This window comes from Mus musculus, chromosome 8 (genome assembly GCF_000001635.26).
Source record: "Mus musculus strain C57BL/6J chromosome 8, GRCm38.p6 C57BL/6J".
Lineage (NCBI taxonomy): Eukaryota > Metazoa > Chordata > Mammalia > Rodentia > Muridae > Mus > Mus musculus.
Genome location: NC_000074.6, coordinates 41,360,883 through 41,383,203, shown reverse-complemented (window position 1 = coordinate 41,383,203; position 22,321 = coordinate 41,360,883). Strand labels below are relative to the sequence as shown.

Sequence of the window (22,321 nt, the reverse complement as noted above, 5' to 3'; positions counted from 1 at the left end):
GGTACATACCTCAGAACTAGACAAACACCTCAGACTTGTCCCATTAGAGGTTACAGCACCTACTTCATATCTGTATTGATCTCCAGTCAACTGAAAACCTAGAATGCAATCTAGCATTGTTATTGTAGCTATTACTTGGTATATGATATGAACACAGTTATTTTAGTTAATTTATTAAATAACTACTCAGAAGCCACGCCAAATATTCAGAAAATATAGCAATTCACATACACGCACACACACAACCAAGTCTGTGACCTCATGGATCTTACATTCTGGCTATAGGAAGATAGGCATTGGTCAAATAAGGAGGAAAATAGTAGGTAGTGATAACATTTAGCATTAGTCCATCAGTGCTGGGAAGCTGGGAAGCTAGGGTATACCTATAGGGTGATTGCTATCTTATATATGACTGGATGGACCAATCCATTAGGAACAGTTATTTGAATGTTTGAGTGAGCCACGTGTATGTCTAGGACAGAACATATTACAAGACTGGACAATCAGTGTTAAGTCCCTCACATGAACCATCCCTAACATGTCTGAAGCTCAGAAGGAAGGCTGAGATGGCTGGAGTCCCATGAAAGCAGGACAAACTGTAGGATGAGCGATCAGAGAAGTAGCAGCAGCTAGCCAAACCAGAAGTGGATTTATAGATCGTGGTAAGAGCACTGGCTTTTATTCTGAATAACAGGTAAGTAATGGATGGTTTAGAGCAGAGAAGAATGTAGTCCTTAGTATATGAATGATGGGTGATGGCAGGAATCATCCTTAGATAAGTGTAACCTAGACTGAGGCAATGGGAGTGTACAGGAATGTTAGATTCTGGATTGCCGCAGACTGGCCTCAGTCCGTCCCTCAATCTGTGGGACAATCAGGGTCCGGGTACAGGTGGGCAAGGAGTCGGCGAAAAGTGACAAGTAGACTCAAACACAAGGGAGTGTTGTATCTGAATGTAGTTTGTCAAAGTGAGCATCAGACTTATATATTACAGAAAACAAAAAAGTTAAGTGATATATTAAGGTCATCCAAAGTACACTGAAGTTATGACACAAAACAAGAAATGCATTCAAAAAGACTGGCAGAAACCAGGCAATGTGTACAATTGAGATAAGATCAGCCCTATCTGAAGTCAGCTATTCACAGGACCCAGGTGAAAGGTCTGATGCAATACTAGTCTATTGTTAAACCCACCACCAGGGGTCCCTTAGTTAATACCTACTCATGCCATACCTCTAGGCCTAGTGAAAAACATGCACCAGGGCAGTTCCTTACTACTAATCCTTTCATGAATAATACAATACTCCAGTTCCTCTTAAAACTACAACCTTTCTTCTTCCTCGGCCATTGTAAATTCCTGTGTATGGGAGGGACTCGGCTATTGTTCTAAGGGTTTACTATGTAGACTAGCCCAGAGATTTCTAGCTCTATTCAAGTAAATTTACAATGCCTGATTTCTTTCACTATCTCTCTTACAATACTAGAAGCAATTCTGAATGTTAGTGAATAGGTAACATTCTTACTGAATTCCAAGCCCAGGGTCAGCTCAAGGACTGCCTAGGACATTGGAACACTGGTGGAGGCTAATCTAACTTAGCTATATGTCAAAATCAATCCTTAAAGGCACTTATAATAAAACAGTATTGAAGGAAAGCACACAGATCCGCTCACTGACTAAAGCAGGACAGATTTGGAGCATTCGTTTTACAGGATGCCACGGTTCCAGGAGACTAAGTTTCCATGAACTTTTCACCTCGGGACTGCATCCAAGCTTTTGGGCCGGTCACAGTCACTGCTGGAGTGGGTGTGGCACTGGATATCATGCAGATCAATGGTAAATCCAGTAAGATTTGCTGGTGTAGTGAATGTGTAACAAGAAAGATAAAGTCAAAGATGACCAAAAGATGTCTGTCCTAAGCATAACAGGACAATTGAATTGTTCCTTACTAAGAAAACTGGAGAAGTGATAATTTGTCACATTGTAGTTCATTTGTGCTGCTGCTGCCACAACAGAACCACTTAGGACTGGTTAGTGAAGCTCAGCATTGTGGCCCAGATCTAAGGAGGAACTGCATCAACTACCACAAGTTTAAGGCAAGCCTGGTCTATACAACAAGTTCTGGGCCAGCCTCAGCTACATTCCAAGACCCTGTCTCAACCTCTCAACATACACACAGTTTTACATACATGTGTGTGTGTCTGTGTGCATACATATATGCATACATATGAATTTTATATATATGTTTATATAATTTTCTAGTAGTGAAAAGTCCACTAGTCGAGCTCCAGTCTCGGACAAAGCTTCTTTACTGGATCCTCACATAGCTAAAGGCAAAAGAGGCCAAAGGCTCTGTGAACAGCCTCTTTTGAAACTATCATCTAAATATATTACTTCCAAGCAGGACTGTGGTGGCCCGAGCTTTAATCCCAATGGTCTGCGAGGCAGAGGAAGGTGGGTCTCTGGAGGCCAGCCTGGTCTATACATCCAGTTCCAGGGACAGCCAGGCAACACAGAGAAATCCTGTCTAGAGAAAAAAAAAAAAAAGCCCCCAAATCAAAAAGGAATCTATCTCCAAATGCCAGTTCATATGTCCAATCTAATCAAAACAATGGAAAATATGTAAAATATTTGAGTGGGAGTTGAATGTGCATTATATTCTTTTTAGTTGTAAGCTTGAGGTTTGGCATTAGTGTGTTAACACTGTGTGTATATCTTTGATAGCACCTATAGATCTGCTCTGTACATATAGTCAATGATAACTCTATACCCCATATATTAGCGCCAGTCATTTGCTGTGACTGGTTTTAGTTGCCATTCCAAGGTGACCTTCCTACTTCTCACTTCCCTGAGAAACAAATACACACAGCTATTAGATAGAGCTAAAGAGCAACTGATTATAGTGAAACCGACCTGCGAGCTCAGAACTCATGGCGAAATGAGAGTTCATCTTATTTTCCTCTGGAGTGAATCTGTACATCCTGTGACTTGACAAACACAGCTACATCCTGGGCACACAGCCAATAAGAGGGTGTGATGAGTGCGGGGTGAAGCTGGAGCTGGGACAGCACCATTACCATCGGCAGTGTGGTGGCAAGGACTTATATAAGCTTCCCCTCCTTGGCTACTTTCTCTACATGTCTTCAGGAGCTCCTTCAAGGTGCTTTCTCTGGAACTTAGCCATCATGTTACACTTGTATTTGTAAGAGTCCTGAGACATCTACCTATCTGGGAAGACATGGGCAAAGACAGCAACTATTTCTATTTCAGTTCTTGTCATCTAGGGCTATATGTAGTGAGTATACGTCTGAGGAAGGCACATGTAAATGAAAGAGCCAAGCAAAGGACCAGGCATGCATGTACTATGTCTCTTACAACTATCTGCCAATTACACAAGTCACTCCTCCCTTAGAGAGACATGAATGGAAGAATTCTGAGGGGAATTCAAGTTCTCTCCTCAAAATACCTGATTTATGTCCTAAACTCATATAATATGAGCAGTTCTGAGGGAAGGAATATAAAATTCCGCAAGATTCCTGAGTCAGTACAGGAACTATTATGCAGGCTCCATAGCTTTAAGTAGTCCTCATATGTTAGTTAGCAGGTGATACTTATTTCTCTGTGTACATCAGTTAGGTTACTCTTACCACCATAATTCAGCTTGCAAGCAAAGCAACTGGAGCCTTGTAATAAGGAGTCATAGGCTTTGTAATAAGGAGTAGAGTGGCTCATGGAAATACAGACTCCAGCTGTCAGGCAGGCTCGGGGATGGTTGATCTAACATCCTAACAATGCCACCAATGACCCAGTTTCTTTTATTATTTCCACCATGATGTCCACTGCTATCTATTTCATCTTAGGTGGCTCCCTTCAGGTTTGTGTCATGACTGCCAACAGCATTGGACTATAAACTTCCTTTTCTCTGTCCAGAGAAGGCAACTGCTTTGACTACACAGCACAAGCCTTGGGCTTCAAATCACAGCTTGTTTGATACAAGTGTCTGAGTTAAGACCTAAGCCAAGCACTTCAGGGAGAAGAACAGAGTAATCTTAAATGTCTTAGGTCAGTCAGGGCCCAAATAAGGTTAGGTCTCATTCCCATTCCTGTTGCTGCTACATGACAGGTCTGGAGCTGAGCTCTGTGAAACACCCACAACATAAGCCGAAGACTAGACTCCTCACACTTGAATTAAGTGCGCAGTCGTTACTGAGAGAGTAGATTTTATTACAAATGCACTAGAAGCAATTTGCTGAAGCATCAGGTAGCGAGGTATAATCATTTATGTAATATAATGTGTTATATAAAGTTAGAATAATTTACGTATTGTAGGATTTAAGCTGAAAAGAGCCTTCAGAACTAGGGTTGTAGCCCAATGGCCTGTGATTAAAATGTACAAGGTTTTAGCACACATGAAAAAATAAATGAGTAATATCCTGGTCAGAAGTATACCTCATTTAGGAAAAAGTAAAATAGGACAGGATTTTTTTTTTGAAATGGTGCTCCAAATATAACTTATATGAGTTGTCATTGACTCAATACAACTTCACAGTGTTTCACAAAGAAATAAGGATTTAGTACAAGTGGAAAGATAATTGTTATAACTTTTCTTTTGACATTAATAGAGGGACAATTAGATTAAATGTGAACACTAAATATTTAGCTTTGTAACAAAACACTACTGCTTTATCGCAAGCTGAGGTAATATTTTACATTTTTTAAATCTAAAACTTAAGAGAAAAAACAAGTAATCCTTGGTGTGGTAAAGCAACTAGAAGAAATAAAATTAATAATTTTATATGACCTCTGATTTTCTATTTTTATCTCTTATCACCTTTATTCTTTCCTGGAAGACAGAAAAAAAATCTCTTAAGACACATGCAACATTTTAAATGCACTAGGGCTTTTAAGATTAAGTGTAATTAATTTATTTGAGACATGTCATGAGACAGGCTCACTACAAAGCTACAGTGCTGAAGACCTAGGGGTACAGGTGTGTAAAACATCCCCAGTTCCTCTAGACTTAGGGGTACAGGTGTGTAAAACATCCCCAGTTCCTCTAGACTTAGGGTACAGGTGTGTAAAACATCCCCACTTCCTCTAGACTTTTTAAGAAACATACACTTATATGTGGTAAATTATTCTGTTAAGGCATTTATTTTTCAAACTGAAATATTATCTCCATATTTCTTACTTTCTACTACAAACTGTTGTACTTAATCTTTATTAAATCAAGTCATACTTCTGAGCATGTGCTATATTCATTTAGGGTGGGTAATTGGTTACAATTTTTTAAATCAGTGCTCCACCTGGGGAACATAGGAACTTTCCATAGGCGATTCAGAAGTCTATGGCTTGTCAAGAACTTCGGCTATCCCTATAAACAATTTCAATACTTACACTGACTTTCAAATACTAAACAGCTTATCCAATCCTCAGACTTGATACATCTTTGAAGAGTTTAAATCACCTTTTCTATACACATAATCATTCACAAATACATTTAAATATCATCTCTCTAAATATACCAGTATGCTTAAACCCCTATAAAGTTTCCTATAACCACACATCTTGATTTGACTTTCTGTAGCATTGGGAATTGAGTAGATTTTTAAAAAGGTTAGACACCTGTAATATTAGCAACTTGAAAGGCTGAGTAAATTCTAGTCCAACCTAGTGAGACCTTGCCTCAAAATGTAAGAGAGGGCTAGGATAGAAGTCATTAATGTGAACTTTTGTAGCATTTGCAAAGCCCTATGTTCACTGCACACTCAAAAAAAATAAAATAAAAGCTATGTGTCTGTGTTTGTGTGTGTGTGCGCGCACATATTGCGGTGAGGCAAGACATACATAATATGATATACTATTAAGAAAGTAGATTTAAGTTTTAATTTATCTGAAAAGAAAAGAATCAACGTGTATAGTAGGCTTTGAAAGTTATTTATATGAAGATGGTTTATAAGGTTATCATGCCAATTCATGTGAACTTTCTTTACAAAGCATCTAAGTTTGTTAGATCAACTAACTACAAAATACTATTTCATAAATAAAAGATACGTTTGGTGACATGTTGAAAATGCTCTCAATAGTAACTTAGGTGAATTAATCAATTAGCCATTTGATATGGTAATAGATATGTAAAATTGGGATACTCTACTTCTGATAGACTTACTTTAAGCTTCATAGAAATTCAGCAGGTTCATCATTGACCATATGTATTCAGCATTCTAAATATTCCCAGAGGAAAGGCCCAGTCCTTACAGTGGCTCTTGTCTTTAATCTGCTTTGCTTCCTTTATCTCTGACCTAACTTATTTCTCCCTCATTCCTCAGAGGCTGCCACATGGGCTTTTCTAGTGTAGCTGAACATAGTGTACACTTTAAAAAAAAATAACAATCTTGTCTCTGTCTAATGTCCTTGGTCTTTTGTTACTATTTTGTTTTATCTCCTAAAAATGCTTTCACTTTGAAAGCATTTAAAAGGATATACATTATTTTCTCAGTTTTTGGTTAGCATGAAGAAATGAGCATGAAAGTCTTAAAGTAGCTAAACTTAGTACTATAATTTAAAAAACCGAGTCGTAGCATTTCACTTGCTAAAGATGTGTTAACGTATACATAAAGCATGAAATGTATAGTTATGCAGGACAGCCTAGTGCTTTGATGTGTAATCTGCAAAGTGTAATCTTTCCACCAGAATAAGCATAACTTGAAACATGTATCACTTTATGGTGCAAAGCTTTTGTTCAGTCACAGTCTCCCTAGTCTACCTTTGCACTACAGAGCCCCTGTCTCCCTCCAGGATGCGCATCCTCCTGCGCATCCATCAGACTAATTCTACCACTTACTGTTCAGACCTCCTCTTTTCAATCATGTCTTCCCTGCCTGCATGTTAAAAATTCCAATCCCCTTCCTAGCTTCTACATTCTTCTACTCCTTGCCCGACCTCCCCCCATCCCCCAACATTTACAGCTTTTGCTTGCTATTTTACAGATGAACCTCACATGCCTGGTGTTTGCTATTTCCCATCTAGTAAGTTTCATAAGGGAAGAACTTTGTGCCTTTTTGTTGCTTCCTCAAACTCTGCATCAGAGACCTGATATATTCTGTTTTGTTTTATTTTGGAGATGAAATCTTGCTATCTTGTCTAGGCAGGTTTGAAACGCCAGAGTCAGTGACTGAAGACAGCTTTCTGCCTCAGGTTGCTGTCTAAAACAGTCCTCAGTGTCCCCCTTCAAAAAGTAAGTATTTTCCAATCTTGCTTACCTAAGTAAGATTTCTTTTTTTGTTTGTTTGTTTTTTTTTGTTTTGTTTTGTTGTTGTTGTTGTTGTTTTTTTTTTTTTTTTGAGACAGGGTTTCTCTGTATAGTCTTGGCTGTCCTGGAACTCAATTTGTAGACCAGGCTGGCCTTGAACTCAGAAATCCGCCTGTCTCTGCCTCCCAAGTGCTGAGATTAAAGGCACGCGCCACCACCGCCCGGCCCTCTAAGTGTTTCTTAATCCTGTGTTGTGTATCAACATCTAAACTTCCTCAAAAACAAACAAACAAAAAACAAACAAACAAAAGCCAACTTATTTATCATTTGCCTCCAAATTTAGGTGTTTTTTACACCAAAAAGGAAAAATACTCGGATCCCCAGCACAGGAGTCGGGGGTGAGAATTAAAATAGGATTTTAATGGTCCTGAGTGAGTTTTATAGAAGCATTTTTTTAAAAGCCTCCAAACTTCTTGAGATGCCTGTCGTCGAAGCAGAAAATGTAAATCTAGAGGCATTTTTTTCCTGTTGGATTCTAGATAACTCATCCTATTATGGAGAGCCTTGTCCAAGGTAAAAGCCAAGCAAGTATTTCACTTTTATCTGCTTTTCAAAGTAGACTATGAAGTACCAAGTACCTGTCCTAGGTTTAGGTCCGCTGGACCAACTGGCTTCTCACGAGCTAAAGGAAAACAGGAGTTGAGTAACGCGGCGACAAATACATCGATGAAGGTCCCACCCCTTCAACCTCTCCAACCCCGGACATAACAGCAAGAAACTAAAATCTAAATCCTAGGATTTAGCAGTGCCTTAAGTACCTAGAGTACCCGAGAGATGAAACTTCTGACCCTGACACTTGTCCTCTCTGGTTGTGATCCCTCGGGCAGGATGGATGGATTGAGTGACTCACTTGGAGCCAGCCTTCCCCAGAAGGCAAACTAGGTCTGACGCTATGCTCTGAAACTCTGTCCCTTTGGTGGGCTCAGGAACCGCGACGCCTAGGAGCCAACCTCTCCCGAGTCAGTCGGCGTCCGCCCTCAGAAATCCTCCAGCACCAGCGTCTTGCCCCGGCCCCCGCGCTCCAAACGAGTGAAGGCCAGAGGAAAACTGGAAGTCCCGCCCCGGGGTGCGGCTAAGGCTGGACGAAACCACTGCGTGGCGTGCTGGGGGCGCAGCCCCTCTCGGCCCTGTGCGCGGACTCCGCTCTAGGGACTCGGCCCGGCGCCTCTATCTCTGGCGTGTCCCCTGCCGTGCATGGTGTGGCCCAGGGTCGCTGATCACGCGTTGGGGTGCGGCCTGCTGCTGGTGGAGGTGGTCCCTGCTGCAGCTGCTGCTAGAGTCCCTCGGAGCGGCGCTTGCAGCTGGGAAGATGCGGGGCCAAAGTCTTCTCACCTGGGTCCTAGCCGCGGCAGTCACCTGCGCCCAGGCACAGGATGTGCCGCCGGTGGGTGAGCTCCAGCCGAGGCACAGATGGGGGTGCAGGCGCGGGCTCAGGGGGAGGTGGGCGCAGCTGTGGCGGGGCGGGTGAGGGACACCTGCTCGCGGTCTGTATCTTCCGTGAGGCGTCGGGGGAACTCTGGTTCGGTCCCGCGGAGTATGGGTGCAAATGTGGCTTGTGAACCCCGGGCTAAGTGGCTTTGCTGCTGTATGGACCGAGTACACATTTTAGGGAAGTTCTAACTTTCAAGAACAACTGTGTAGGATTCACGCATTCTCCAATCTTATATTTGAGATTACCAGCTACTGTAGGCGGAACTCTCCAGAGAAAAAGCTAACGATTGACTGGTGGCCGTAGTATTTTCTGCCTGGTTACCTAGTGCTTTTTCCTGAAGAAACCATCGCAGGAAGCTATGGGTCACATGCAGTCTTAGCCCAGATGATGGGAACCCACCCCCACCCCGCCCCCCTAAGAAGGCTGTACTGGCTGTGGCCTTCACGCCCAGGCATGGAATGTCTGTCTGTACCGTGGTGCTGCTCGACCAAGTCACAATGCCACAGACTTTATATATCCGCAAGAGACTGTGAGGAACTAACATGATTCTTGTATTTACTAGAAGAGGAAGTATAGCCCTGGAGTGAAAAATGTAGCCAGAGGTCACATCGTTGTTCCCAGAAACATTTCTAAGTTCAGCCTCTAGGTCAAAGCCCGACAGCGACATTTCATAGATCGATTCTATAAAGGCTATAGAATTGAAGACTGTTTTGTTGCCAGATTTGATAACTAGGAACCTGGATGCACCTTACCTGTGCCAGATGACAAGAATTTTGAAAAGAGGCAAGACATTGGAAATGGGAGCAGCAGGAGTTCTTTTAATTTTATTCCTAGAAGGAGAAATGCTTTTTTGAATTTGAGAGAGAGAGAGAGAGAGAGAAAATTAGCCAGCCACTAGAATAGATACTTAGTAGATAAAAGTAGAATGCACATCAGGGCAGAGGGTGGCACACGCCTTTAAATCCCAGCACTTGGGAGATAGAGGTAGGCGAATGTTCTAGGACAACAATGGACACAGAGAAACCTTGTCTGAAAAACACCACACAACACAAAGTAGAATGCAGAATGGTATACAGAGTAATTTCAGTGACCAAAACCCACATAGTATGTACAAAAGATTGAAGGAAGAGCAAAACGTTTGCTCTAGTGTAGATAAAGAATTGATTTACCAAACTTGGTTGGGATTGTAAGAATTGTTGAAGAATTAAGTATTTTGATAGCTTGTGCCTTTTTGCCCAAAGATTACCAAAGGACACATAATGGTTGAGCAAACTAGGTCTAGTGTTTGATGTGAGGGACTGATATAGACCTTTTCAACCGTGGGTTAAGTAACAACAAATTCTAAACAAAATACTTGGAGAATTTGAGTGTAACCCAGGATTTGTTGTAGAGAGTAGAAGCAGAGCATCCTTTGATTTAGCAAGAGATGCTGTTCTGAGTTACACAGTGTGTAACTCTTTATCAGTGTGTAGACACAATCATGATACAAGCTTGCTTTGTCTCACTTTGTCTCTGCGGTACTTAATTCCTCTTTGTGTCCAAGAGCAGAACACAAGTCCATGGGGTCCTATAGGCCTGTAAGGTGTTAATGTGCAGCTATGAACTCAGAGCAGTTTCATGTCCTTAGAGCTGTTATTTTTGTGTTTGTTTGCTTTTATTCTTTCTTAATACTTTGTTTTTAAATGAAGATATCTTGTTGTTTGTTTCTTTATCTGGTTTTGGTTTTTTTTTGGGAGGGTTGTTTGTTTGGTTTTGGTTTTTGTTTTTGTTTTTTTTCCCCCAGTGCTAGAGTGCTCACCCAGGACCTTACACATACTGGGCAAAAGGTCTTTTTTTTTTTTTTTTCTTTTCTGATTTTTTTTCAAGACAGGGTTTCTCTGTGTAGCCCTGGCTGTCCTAGAACTCACTCTGTAGACTAGGCTGGCCTCAAACTCAGAAATCCGCCTGCCTCTGCCTCCCAAGTGCTGAGATTAAAGGCGTGCAACACCACTGCTTGGCTGGCAAACGGTTCTTATAGTTATATCACTAGCCCAAGCAAAATATTTCATTGTTTTCAAAATATGAAAAATTAATAACCCTTCAATTGATTTAATGATTTTTTACTCGGAACAGTGGATATCAAAATCTAGTCGGTCTACTGATAATCTGATTGGAAAAGTGTTTGCACAGGTCTTAACTGAAATGAGAAAAAAATAAGAGTTAAACAAAAATAGTAACTTTCCTTATATTTTGGTTTTATGGCCATTTTATTGTTATTGAGCTTTTCTCTCATTAAAATGACAAAGTCAGGTGTTACATGGAGAGGATTTATTTTGTTTTAAAATCTTCACTTACAAAATAAAAATTGGGACCCTTTTTGAGTGGAGGCACTGTTAAAATTTTCACTCTCTTGAAGATATTGGGACCCAGTTTTCTTTTTTTTTTTTTTTTTTTTTTCGAGACAGGGTTTCTCTGTGCAGCCCTGGCTGTCCTGGACCTCACTTTGTAGACCAGGCTGGCCTCGAACTCAGAAATCCGCCTGCCTCTGCCTCCCGAGTGCTGGGATTAAAGGCTTGTGCCACCACACCCGGCATGGGACCCAGTTTTCAAAAGGCCCTTTAAGAGCTGCCTGGAAGCCTGGGGACCTTGTTTTCTGACAGAATGGAAGACAGTTATTTTGGGGGGTTTTGTTGACTTGTTTGTTTGATTGTTTTTTGGTTTTTTTTTTTTAGTTTGAATCATTATATGAATAATAAACTAAACTTTTTATTGTAGTGTAGCCTGTGGTAACCAAATATATTTCAAAATGACCTTTGATAGGTGTGGATAAGGACAAGCTTCAAATGACAAATGAGTTATTTCGTTTGGAACATTGACTGAGCGTTTTAGTTTTATGTTGGAGGCTTTTTTCAGTATAAGTAATTGAAGGTGATCTTAAGTTATTCTTCACTATTCCATCTATGAAGAGTTCATTAAGATATATTGTGCAGAGAAAAGTAGCTAGTAGAGAAAAATCCAGAAAATGAGCCGGGATATTGATAGTCTAGGCATAATGGTAATCTTTGAAGCCACTGGAGCGGATAAGCTTTTCTATGAAAAGTATAAATGAGAAAATGAGAAGCAGCCAAAAGCTGAGTGAGTTTCCCATGTGTGTGCCAAGTGAAGAAGAGGCCAGCAAAGTTAATGGCACAGCCCAAATGGGCAAGCTCCCATGGCAGGACGGGCAAGGAAGGGATCGAGGGGGTTACTGTTAAACACCATTGAGAATGGAGTGTCCATTCTGCTGGCGACTGGAAGCTACTGCTTGTCTTGTAGGTAGTACAGTGACAGAAAGGCAATGCAGCAGGATGAGGAGTGATGGGAAGGAAAAGACCTGCAGAGAAATGACCACGCTCTCAGTAATAGACCCGAGCAGAGCCAGAAGTGTGACTGAACACATGATTGAGTAATGAATTGCTAAAATGAACTGATGTCAGCTACAGATATGTGTGGTGAAACTGTTGGCATTGGCAGTGACTTTCACAAAGCTTCCATTAATCTCATAAGCCTTAGATGATTTTGTCCATATTGCTGGACTACAAAGGAAAGAATACACAGGCATAATCTGTCCTTTTAACTAAGTGCTGTTCCAGAGTCCTTCCCACAAAGTAGCATTGAGTCAGCCAACAAGATAAACTAGGCTCATGCCCTCTTGGGTGGTTGATTCACCTATTTATTTAAATACCAAGAGCTTACTAGGTTGCAGCCAGTTAAATCCCAGAAGACATGAGAGCAACCATGTCTTCATCTAGATTGTGTTTGTGAGAAACTTGCCCTGATCTTCAGTAAGAGTCTATCATGTAACCCTGCCCGTCCTCCAACTGGAGATCCTTCTTCAGCCTTCCTGGTGCTCAGCTTACAGGTACACACTACTGAGTCAGATTTAAAATGTTGTGTATATAATTAGAATCATACATTTCATTGAGATTTTCACTTCTCTTGTGGGATTCAAATATATAAAGGACAAGGTTTGCTACTGTTGAAAAATGTGTAACATTCACTGATTCCTTAATGAAATAATTTTCACTTGGTGTGTTATTTGTATTTAAAACCATTTTTTAAATCTTAATTAGTGTGTGTGTGTGTGTGTGTGTGTGTGTGTGTCTGTGTGTGTGTGTCTGTGTGTGTGTCTCTGTGTGTCTGTGTGTGTGTGTGTCTGTGTGTGTGTGTGTGTGTGTCTCTGTGTCTGTGTGTGTGTGTCTGTGTGTGTGTGTGTCTGTGTGTGTGTGTCTGTGTGTGTGTGTGTCTGTGTGTGTGTGTCTCTGTGTGTCTGTGTGTGTGTGTGTGTGTGTGTGTCTATGTGTGTGTCTGTGTGTGTGTGTCTGTGTGTGTGTGTGTCTGTGTGTGTGTGTCTGTGTGTGTGTGTGTCTGTGTGTGTGTGTGTGTGTGTGTGTCTGTCTGTGTGTGTGTTTCTGTGTGTGTGTGTGTCTGTCTGTGTGTGTGTCTGTGTGTGTGTGTGTCTGTGTGTCTGTGTGTGTGTGTCTGTGTGTGTGTGTCTGTGTGTGTGTGTGTGTGTGTGTGTCTGTGTGTGTGTGTGTCTGTGTGTGTGTGTGTGTCTGTGTGTGTCTCTGTGTCTGTGTGTGTGTGTCTGTGTGTGTGTGTGTGTGTCTGTGTGTGTGTGTGTGTGTCTGTGTGTGTGTGTGTGTCTCTGTGTCTGTGTGTGTGTCTGTGTGTGTGTGTGTGTGTGTGTGTCTGTGTGTCTGTGTGTCTGTGTGTCTGTGTGTAGAAGGTCAGAGGGGTATCAGATCACCTAGATCTGGAGTTGCAGGCATCTGTGAGCTGCCTGGCTGTGGATGCTGGGGATCACACTGAGGTCTTCTGCAAGAACAGTATGTGCTGTTAACGATTGACTACTGAGCTTTCTCTCCAGCCCTGTGTTATTGTTATACGTGTGTTATATTCAGTAACGAGACTTTCCCTAATGACTATGAAGGACATAAAGACTGATCATTTTGAATAGATTTAAGTTGCTATCAAATAAGAAGAAACTGCACTGCCAGCTGAACTCTTGATCTACATTTTTTTGTCCCGTCCCCCCCCCCCAATTTTAAATACATTGAAACATTGTTTTTCTTTGTCTTAGCAACATAAAAAGGGACTTTCTGGAGGTGGGGATGGGGAGAAGTGAGACATTGAGATTCTATTTGGGATTTTGTTTTTCCAAGATAAGGTTAATCTGTTTAGCCCTGGCTGTCTTAGAACTCTCTCTGTAGACCAGGCTGGCCTTGAGCTCAGAGATCTGCCTGCCTCTGCCTCCCAAGTGCTAGTAGTATTAAAGCCATGAGCCACCACCTGGTTTGGGAGTCTAAATTTCATTTTTTTTTCTCCTGTAAAAGGGTAGTGTAATATAGTGACAGACTACTAATACTGTACTTGTCTATTTAAAATGTTCCTGCCTTGCTAAACTTGTCTTTTATTAAAACCATCCCTGAGGCCCCTTGGTATTGCAAACTTTATATGCCCCAGTACAGGGGAATGCCAGGGCCAAGAAGCGGGAGTGGGTGGGTAGGGGAGCAGGGCGGAAGGAGGGTATAGGGAACTTTCGGGATAGCATTTGAAATGTATATAAAGAAAATATCTAATAAAAAAAACAAAACAAAACACATCCCTAGTTGAATTTGGGAATAGTCAGAGACCTTAAACAGTGAATGAGATGAGTCCAATTCTATTTCAGTGCTGTGCACAAGTTTTGAAGGTGGTGTTCCCTTGAAGAAGCCGTTGCGACTGAGGAGGTGCCTCTCATGAGTCCCCAGACTAGCCTTCCATTTAAATGACTTCCATGTGGGGACCTTGTGAGGGACTGAGATACCAAGGTCTGTGGCTGCCTGCCCTCCTTTCTCTCTCTCTCTCTCTCTTTCTCTCCCTCTCTCTTTCTTTCTTCCTTCCTTTCTTTCTCTCTTTCTCTTTTTTACTTGTGTTCATGTTTTATTCTTACAGACATACTCTGACTTCTCTTAACGTCATATAAATCTTTGGCTCTTTGTTTTGGGAACCAGATCGTATGTCATTTTCATGAGTGATTATAGCAGCCCACATTACTATAGCCCTCAGCTGTGACTCCCACATGTAGCATTGGCTGGTTGCTTTCCAGATCTTACCACTTGGACAGGTCATCTTATTTCCTGAACACCCGACTGACCACTTTCAATTTCTCTCTGAGGTCTTCAATAAGAGATGTGCGTGTGGTTTGGTTTTATTTTAGCTTTGGATCCCATGTCATGTAAATGTAATGAGAAAGTGATAGTAGTCATTGTGGTTCATTATTTACTTAATTGAGTCTGGTTGCCGTGGAAAGATCTGAACTCTGTGCAGATTATTCTTTTAGGGATCAAACTGAAGCACTATGTGTGTGTGTGTGTGTGTGTGTGTGTGTGTGTGTGTGTGTGTGTGTGTGTGTAGGCCAAAGGTTGGCATGTCTTACCTATTGTTTCCACCGTACTTGAGACAAACCCTCCCATGAGCCATTTAGCTCTGTTGGCCAGGAAGCCATCAGGTATGTCCTCTTTCTATGAACTGTTGCCTCTGGGGCAACAGATGTGTGCCACCATGCCTGGTTCTCTTGGTGTGGGCTGGAGATTCAAACCCAGCTCTTCTGCCTGAGCAGCAAACACTTTGTTCCCTACACTGGCTCCCCAATCCCTAAAGCAGCTTTTACGGTTGTGCCCTAGGAAGCCGTGACAGCAGCAGGTGAAGCCCTGAACTCGGATTCTGTCCATCCCTAATGGAGCTCAGCCCAGCATTCTGAACATGACCATACAATTCCCAGTTAACTTGAAACTGAGCAAAAGGAAAGCAACAGGATGTTTGTATATCGAGTCATACTTTCTAATATTTATTTTTATACATGTGTATGAGTGCCATATAAGTGAGGGTGCCCTCAGAGGCCAGAAAGAGGGTCTTAGGTACCCTGGAGGCTCAGCTACAGGTAGTTGTCAGTCACCTAACATGGGTTCTGGGAAGTATATATACTTGGGTCTTTCCCCAGAGCATTGTGCATTGTTTAGCTCCCAAGCCATACAGTTCTCAGGTCTAGTGTAATCCTAACCAAGTTTGGGTAGTTAGAAGAAATGTATGTTGCTCATGTTAATGGACATACGAATTGCGCTGGTGAATCTAGTAACTACTCACCTTACTACATGACTTGCTTTTATTCTGGGTTACTTTATGTGGATGGGTGGTTTGCCTGCATATGTTTGTGTGCCACACTTGTGTAGTGCTCACGGAAGCCAGAGAGTGTGTCAGGTCCCCTGGAACTGGAGTTGCAGATGGTAGTGAGCTGCCATGTGGGTGCTGGGAAGCTGGGTCCTCTGGAAGGGCAGCCAGTGCTCTTCACCTCTGAGCCATCTCTCCAGCCCCACTAAATGATGTTTTGGAAGTTCGTATGTGTGGTTGAACTACTTTTACAGTTACCAACCTCAATCTTATTAAACAAGGACTAGTGAATTTAGAGCACATATAGTGACAATTTCATTTTTTTGGTTTTTTTTTTTTCGGTCTCTCTCTCTCTGTGTGTGTGTGTGTGTTTGTGTGTGTGTTTGACTGTAGGCACACGCACGCCTTCTCTCACGTGGAGGTCAGAGGACAGCCCTGGTGTTGGTCCTCACCTCACGTCTTGCGGCTTGAGATCAGGTCACTTTATCTTTCCCCTGCACATCCCTGCTGCAGTTCGGAAGCTTCTGGGGGTTTCCTGCTTTTGTCTCCCACCTCCCTGTACACTCCTGGAGTTGCAGCCCCTCGTGCTTCATGCACTGCTTTGCGTGTGCGAGGGGTCTGGGAATCCTGACTCAGGCCCTCCCAGCTGTCCCCAGATGGAGCTTTCCCTCGCTGAGCTGTCTCCCTAGCTCCTCTTCCTTCTTCCTGGGACTGGAGAGGGACTCAGCCAGCCTGCTTTGAACTCAGTATGTCCTGAGGAAGGCCTTAAACTCCTGAGCTTCCTGCCTACCCCTCCCAAATGCTGGGAGTGCAGGTGTGTGCTGACTCGCCCTGCTTGCAGGGGCTCTTGCTGCCTTAAAAGAATTCCAGGTAATGGTAATTTCAAACTTTTAAAATTGCCAGAGACTCATTCTCTGAAAGTTCTCCATGTATTGTGAAGTAAAATCATACATGCTAAAGAATAAATATTTGGAAATATATATATCAGGTATACATGGGTAAAGAAAATGGGGTCATGTGGGCAGGCTCCTAGTCCATTCCTTCTCCAGTCCCCTCCCCGAGATCTGCCACCTGCAGTTGTTTCTGCTCTTACCTGATGGATGATTACATGCTCAGGAATCGTCACCAGTATCTCCTGGCACACGAGTTGTTTACAGCTGACCTTCTTTGATTGTGGTGGAATCAATCAAAGACTACAGGTATCATTGTAGTGATACATGGGGCACTTAAAATTAATGTTATCTCTCTATGTATTGATATTGGTGATGTAGTATACTATATGTATCTGAATTAATTAGGTTCAGGTGTTGCCTATCTCGTGCGCAAGGATGGATAAAGAGCTTACTTTAAACACCCTTCCCACTGTTACTGTCTTCCTAATTGCTCTGTGGAGATAGCCCTCATGAAATACAGCTCACCATTAAAAGTACACAACTGGGAGGACTGAGATAATGGCTCAGTGGTTAAACACTTGCCACGAAACTGTGAGGACCAGAGTTCAGGACTCAGAAATCCATGTAAATGCTAAGTGGGTGAGGTAACCATCATGTAGAAGTCCTGGTCTCGGGCTGGAGAGATGGCTCAGAGGTTAAGAGCACTGACTGCTCTTCCGAAGGTCTTAAGTTCAAATCCCAGCAACCACATGGTGGCTCACAACCATTAAAGAGATCGGACGCCCTCTTCTGGTGTGTCTGAAGACAGCTACAGTGTACTTAGATATAATAATTAATAAATCTTTAAAAAAAAAGGAATTCTCAGTCTCTGAAAGTGGAGACAGGGCTGGGGAAGTCCTTGGTGGGTAGGAACACTCACTGTAACAATATCAGGACTAGAACTCAGATGCCCAGAACCCATGTGAAAAGATAGGTGTGGCCGTGTGCACACAGAATCCCACCACTCAGGTAGAGATAGGAGGATTACTGGGGCCAAAACACAGCTTTCCAGGTTTGCAGAAGACCTTTTCTCAAAGGAGTGTGATAGAACAGGACATTCATACGGTGTCCTCGTCTGGTCTTCACAGTGGATGTCTGTGTGTGCCTGTGTGTGTGTACATGTGTATATTACACACACACAAACAATAAAACAGATTCAGCATAGTCACAGAACTGTACAGTCAACACTGCTATCTAGCTTAGAACAGTTACCCCCTAGGAGGAAAATCTCTACATTTATATATTTCCACTAGCAGAACCTCTCTCCATAGACTTAACCATTCTGCTCTTTGTGACTGGCATCTTCTACTTGATGTAGCAGTTTTATGGTTCTTCCTTCCTAAAGCTTATATCATTTCGTCATTTCTTCTTGCCAAGTAAGATTCCATGACAAAACATAGCTCGTTGTGTTTATTCATTCTGCAGGTGGCAGACGTTTGAGCTCTCCCACTTTTTGGCCAGTATGAGTAACACTCCTGAAAATATCACGCTTTTGTGGGGTTTATGTCATCCTGTATCTTGGGATGTACGTAGGATCAGGATTGCTGGGCTCGAGGACAGTGTTTACCTGTCGAGGAACTGCCAGATGGCTTTGTAAAGCAGGTGCTGTTTTGTATCTTGCTGGCAGCACGAGAGGTCCACCTGAGTGATCCCGTGTGCTGGCAGCATGAGTAATAGCAACACTCGCTGCTGCTGGGTCTCATCACGGGAGGATCACACGCTGGGTACCTCTCCTCCTTTGATTATGGGCCATTTGCATATCTCCTGGAAATGGGCCTATTTGGATCTTCTATCTGTATGTAAAATTGAGCTGCCTTTTTATTGCCAAGTTTTGCGTTTTACAAAATATATTGTGGGCGTATACTGTCAGATATACAATGCGCAGCATTGTAAGTGGAGACTTAATTTTGAACTCTTGGATCTATTCCACTGTTTTATGTATTTGTATCTATAGTAGCACCCACTGTTTGCCACTGTGTTCAAGACTCACTGTTACTTTGATGGCCCTAAGATTTACACCTTATTTAAGCAGAGGATCATCATAGAGTAACTCACTACACTTACTACTGTAGTCAAAGTTTAACTTCATACAAATTAATATTTTACCAAACACACAAAATAATAGATTTTTTATGACATTTTCATACGTGTGTAGCACGCCTTCTGCTCCTATTTGTACCCAGCATTTTTGCTACTCTTTCTCTTTTCCTTCCCCTTTCCCTTCCCCTTTCCACCACACAAAGAGTCCCCTTCTGCTTTCATGTCCTCTGTGTGTGTGTGTGAGTATGTGTATGTATTTAGGAGTATGTGTATGTATGAGCATGTGTATGAGAGAGTATGTGTGTGTATATGTAGGAGTGTGTGTGTGTCTAAGTGTGTGTGAGTATGTGTATGTGTGTAGACGTGAGTGTATGTGTATGAGTGTGTGTGTGTGTGTGTGTGTGTAAGTGAAATTCAATGAGACATGATACCTGCCTCTCTCTTTTCTCTTCCATCTCCTATTCTGCTCACCCCCTCTAGACCCCGTCCTCTCTCACATAGCCCCATTTCTTATAGGAAGTTTTAAAACTGAGTCCTCCAACTTTGTTCCTTTCCAAGATGATCTTAGCCATTCTTTATGCTGAGACCCATGGATTTATTTTAGGAATATGATCATTTTCACAGAATTAAATCCTTCACGCACAACCCCCCCCATATGACACCTTTTATTTACTTATGTTGTTTTTAATCTTGTTGGAAAGTATTCTGTAGTTTTAGGTATATTCCGTTTTGAATTTCCTTGGTTAAGTTTATTTCTAAATATTCTTTTTATTTTGTTTATGTGTTTGAGACAGTCTGTATCATAGCCCAGAATGGCTTTAGCTTTTGATTCTCCTGCCTCAGCCTGTGGAGTGATGGATTATACATGTGTACTTTGTCTGTAGCTATTGTTTTGATGCTATTATAAATGGAATTATTTTCCTTTAATTTAGCTTTTAATTATATAGATACGCGATTGCTAATTTGGTATATTGTTCCAATGTCTTGTAGCCTTAGACTTGATACTTCTAGTAAGTTTCCAGTAGATTCTTTTGAATTTTCATACACTGCATGACATTGCCTCTTTTCTATGTCAGATGCTCTTTATTTCATTTTGTTGCCCTGTTTTCTTGGGTAGCACCCAGACATCTTGTCTTTTCTGTGTTCTTCTGTTTCCTTTTTCAGAGCTTTAGTTGTTGTTTTGGTTTGGTTTGGTTTGTTTTCACTCTCATTTAGTAAATTTTGGCAGAGTTATTCCAATTGTAATATCCCTGCCCAAACTTTATTTCTCATTTTAGATCAGTAAAAATGGAAATGGTAAACTGTTTTATTTGTCAATATTGGTTATTGTCCAATATGCTTTGATTTTATTTCTTTATGTGTAGTTCTGAAGTCCTCTACCAGTTGTCCAGAATCATGCGACTTTGTCTGGGGCATTCCTGGTATTGAACACAGAGCCTGGTGCATGCTGCATAAGCAGACACTGCTGCTTTGTGACTCCAGCAGCACAGATACCGAGCTTAACTCACATCCATTTGTGCTTTGCCTTTGTAAGCTTGTCCCCTGGAGTTTATCCTTGCTTGCCTCCTTCCTGCCTGCCTGCCTTCCTTTCTCCCCCCTCCTCTTCCTCCTTCTTCCTCCTTCTTCTTTTTTTGTCTTGTTTGCTAGAAGGACCCAAGCCGTAGTCATCCCTGTATCCCCACTATATTTGGAAGTTCAATATCTTTCATCCATTCTTCCTGAAATCTACTGAATTTCTGTTGGAGTGATCACCATGTTAATATTTGCCCCATTTATTTCTCAATGCCATTTTACATGTCCCTAACATACACACAAACGATAAATAAACATAAAAGCAATTTTTAAAAATTTGAGCAAAAAAGTTTACTTAGGAAAATTTATAAAACCCCAAAAACAAGTGTAGTGTATCACTGGGTGTGATGAAGGGTGTGGTGAAGAGGAGGCGGGGACAGTCCATGAGTTTGAGGCCAGCGTATGCTACATTGTGAGTTACAGGCCATCTGGGACTACACAGTAGGATTCAGTTTCAAACACATGTCACTGTATTTAATATAAGCTGTGGTGGTTATTTGCAGTTTTCATTGTCAGCATCGTAGACTGTCATCAGATTTCTGTGAACTTTTGCTAGAAGCCGAAGCAGAGACCCTGACTCTTCTGTATATAAACATATATATAATATTTCAGCATATAGACATATATATTTAGCATATAGACAGCTGGGTAACACAAAAGTTTTATACATTTTCTTTTGAGGTCCTAGCTGAGGTTGAAACATTTTTGAGCAAGAACTTTTACAATCAGTATTATTTAACACAAAGGACTCTTTGCTCCAGACTTCTTACTGCTGCATCTTAAGGAACTCACTGGAAGCATACTTAGACAAGAAACCTATCCATTTTGGGCAGAGTGAAATCACTAAATACTCGCCATGCTGACAGAAGTCAAGTGTGAGCTTTCCATTGCTGCATATTGTTCAGCAGACAGAGTCTAAGCTCCAGCTGTCCACACAGTGGTCCCCTCCACCTCTCTGCCTCCTCTTACCTGCAGAGCTGAGCTTCTTCCTTTACTTTCTGAGTCTCAGATCACTAGAGGCCAGGAGATAAACATGCTTGCTACATGGAAGAAGTGACAGGAGTCATAAATTGGCATGAATACTTTTGGATGATGGTGTGTTAGAAGAAAAGTTCAGTTTGGCCACTAACTATGAACAGTTATCCGTGATGCAGCCTCTTTCATCCATTGTCCCCAGCAGTGGCCTCAGTGCTCGGACTGCCCTCCTATGAGGAAACACAGTGTGGCATTGAGAGGGCACAGAAAATTCTAATACAACGTGATACTCTACTGGAGATGTGTATAGGAGATGACTGGGCTTGTAGAGGAGGTCATTGAGACTTCGAAGAACGAGTGCTGGGGGAGGAGAGGGGAGCAAGTGTGTGGGTTGGGTTTTAGAAGATCACCAGGTCAGAGCATGGGCGTTCCGGGCAGAGGACACAGCAGATGTATAGAATGGAAGCATGGGAGGTTTAGGAAGTGTTTCCTTATACCCATGCTATTAGGAGTGTCTGGAACAGGACAAGGATGGTAGGCTTTGAACAGATTATTAAATGCCTTATGCACCATAGCCTGCAGATCTGGTTTGGGATGCCAATCTCAAGTCAAGTCGCAATAGAGTTGCCTCAGAGATTAATGTAAAGCGCCCTCCTATCAAGCCATTGACTTCGGGTGACTTTGTCTTTGTGTAAACTGAATTGAAACAGTAATGATCTGGGGATTTGAGAGGCAAGAGTTTTGTTTTGTTTTGTTTTCTGAAAAGGTATTGAATGCTGGGGCTGGAGAGATAGCACAGAATGTAAGAGTGCATACGTCTCTCACAGAGCATCTGGGTTCAGTTCCCAGCACCCATAAGGTGGCTCACAACCATCTGTGCCTCCAGGTCT

General features: G+C 42.0%; 1 protein-coding gene across 14 annotated transcripts in view; it reads left to right on the top strand.

Moving 5' to 3' along the window:
* The window catches only part of Asah1 (N-acylsphingosine amidohydrolase 1), a 56,999-nt gene that overhangs the window by 14,441 nt on the left and 20,237 nt on the right, over positions 1-22,321 (top strand). For 3 of the 14 annotated variants that reach the window (XM_017312534.1, XM_017312536.1, XM_030243254.1), the window contains one exon: positions 7,150-7,235. Coding sequence is in view for 7 of the 14 variants with exons in the window: in XM_017312531.2 (XP_017168020.1) it covers positions 8,620-8,694 (75 nt within the window). In the remaining 7 variants the exon portion in view is untranslated. Of the gene's footprint in view, positions 1-6,987; positions 7,027-7,145; positions 7,236-7,593; positions 8,695-22,321 lie in introns of those variants that run through there. The other 11 variants (XM_017312533.1, XM_030243255.1, XM_030243256.1 and 8 more) reach the window with 8 other exon arrangements.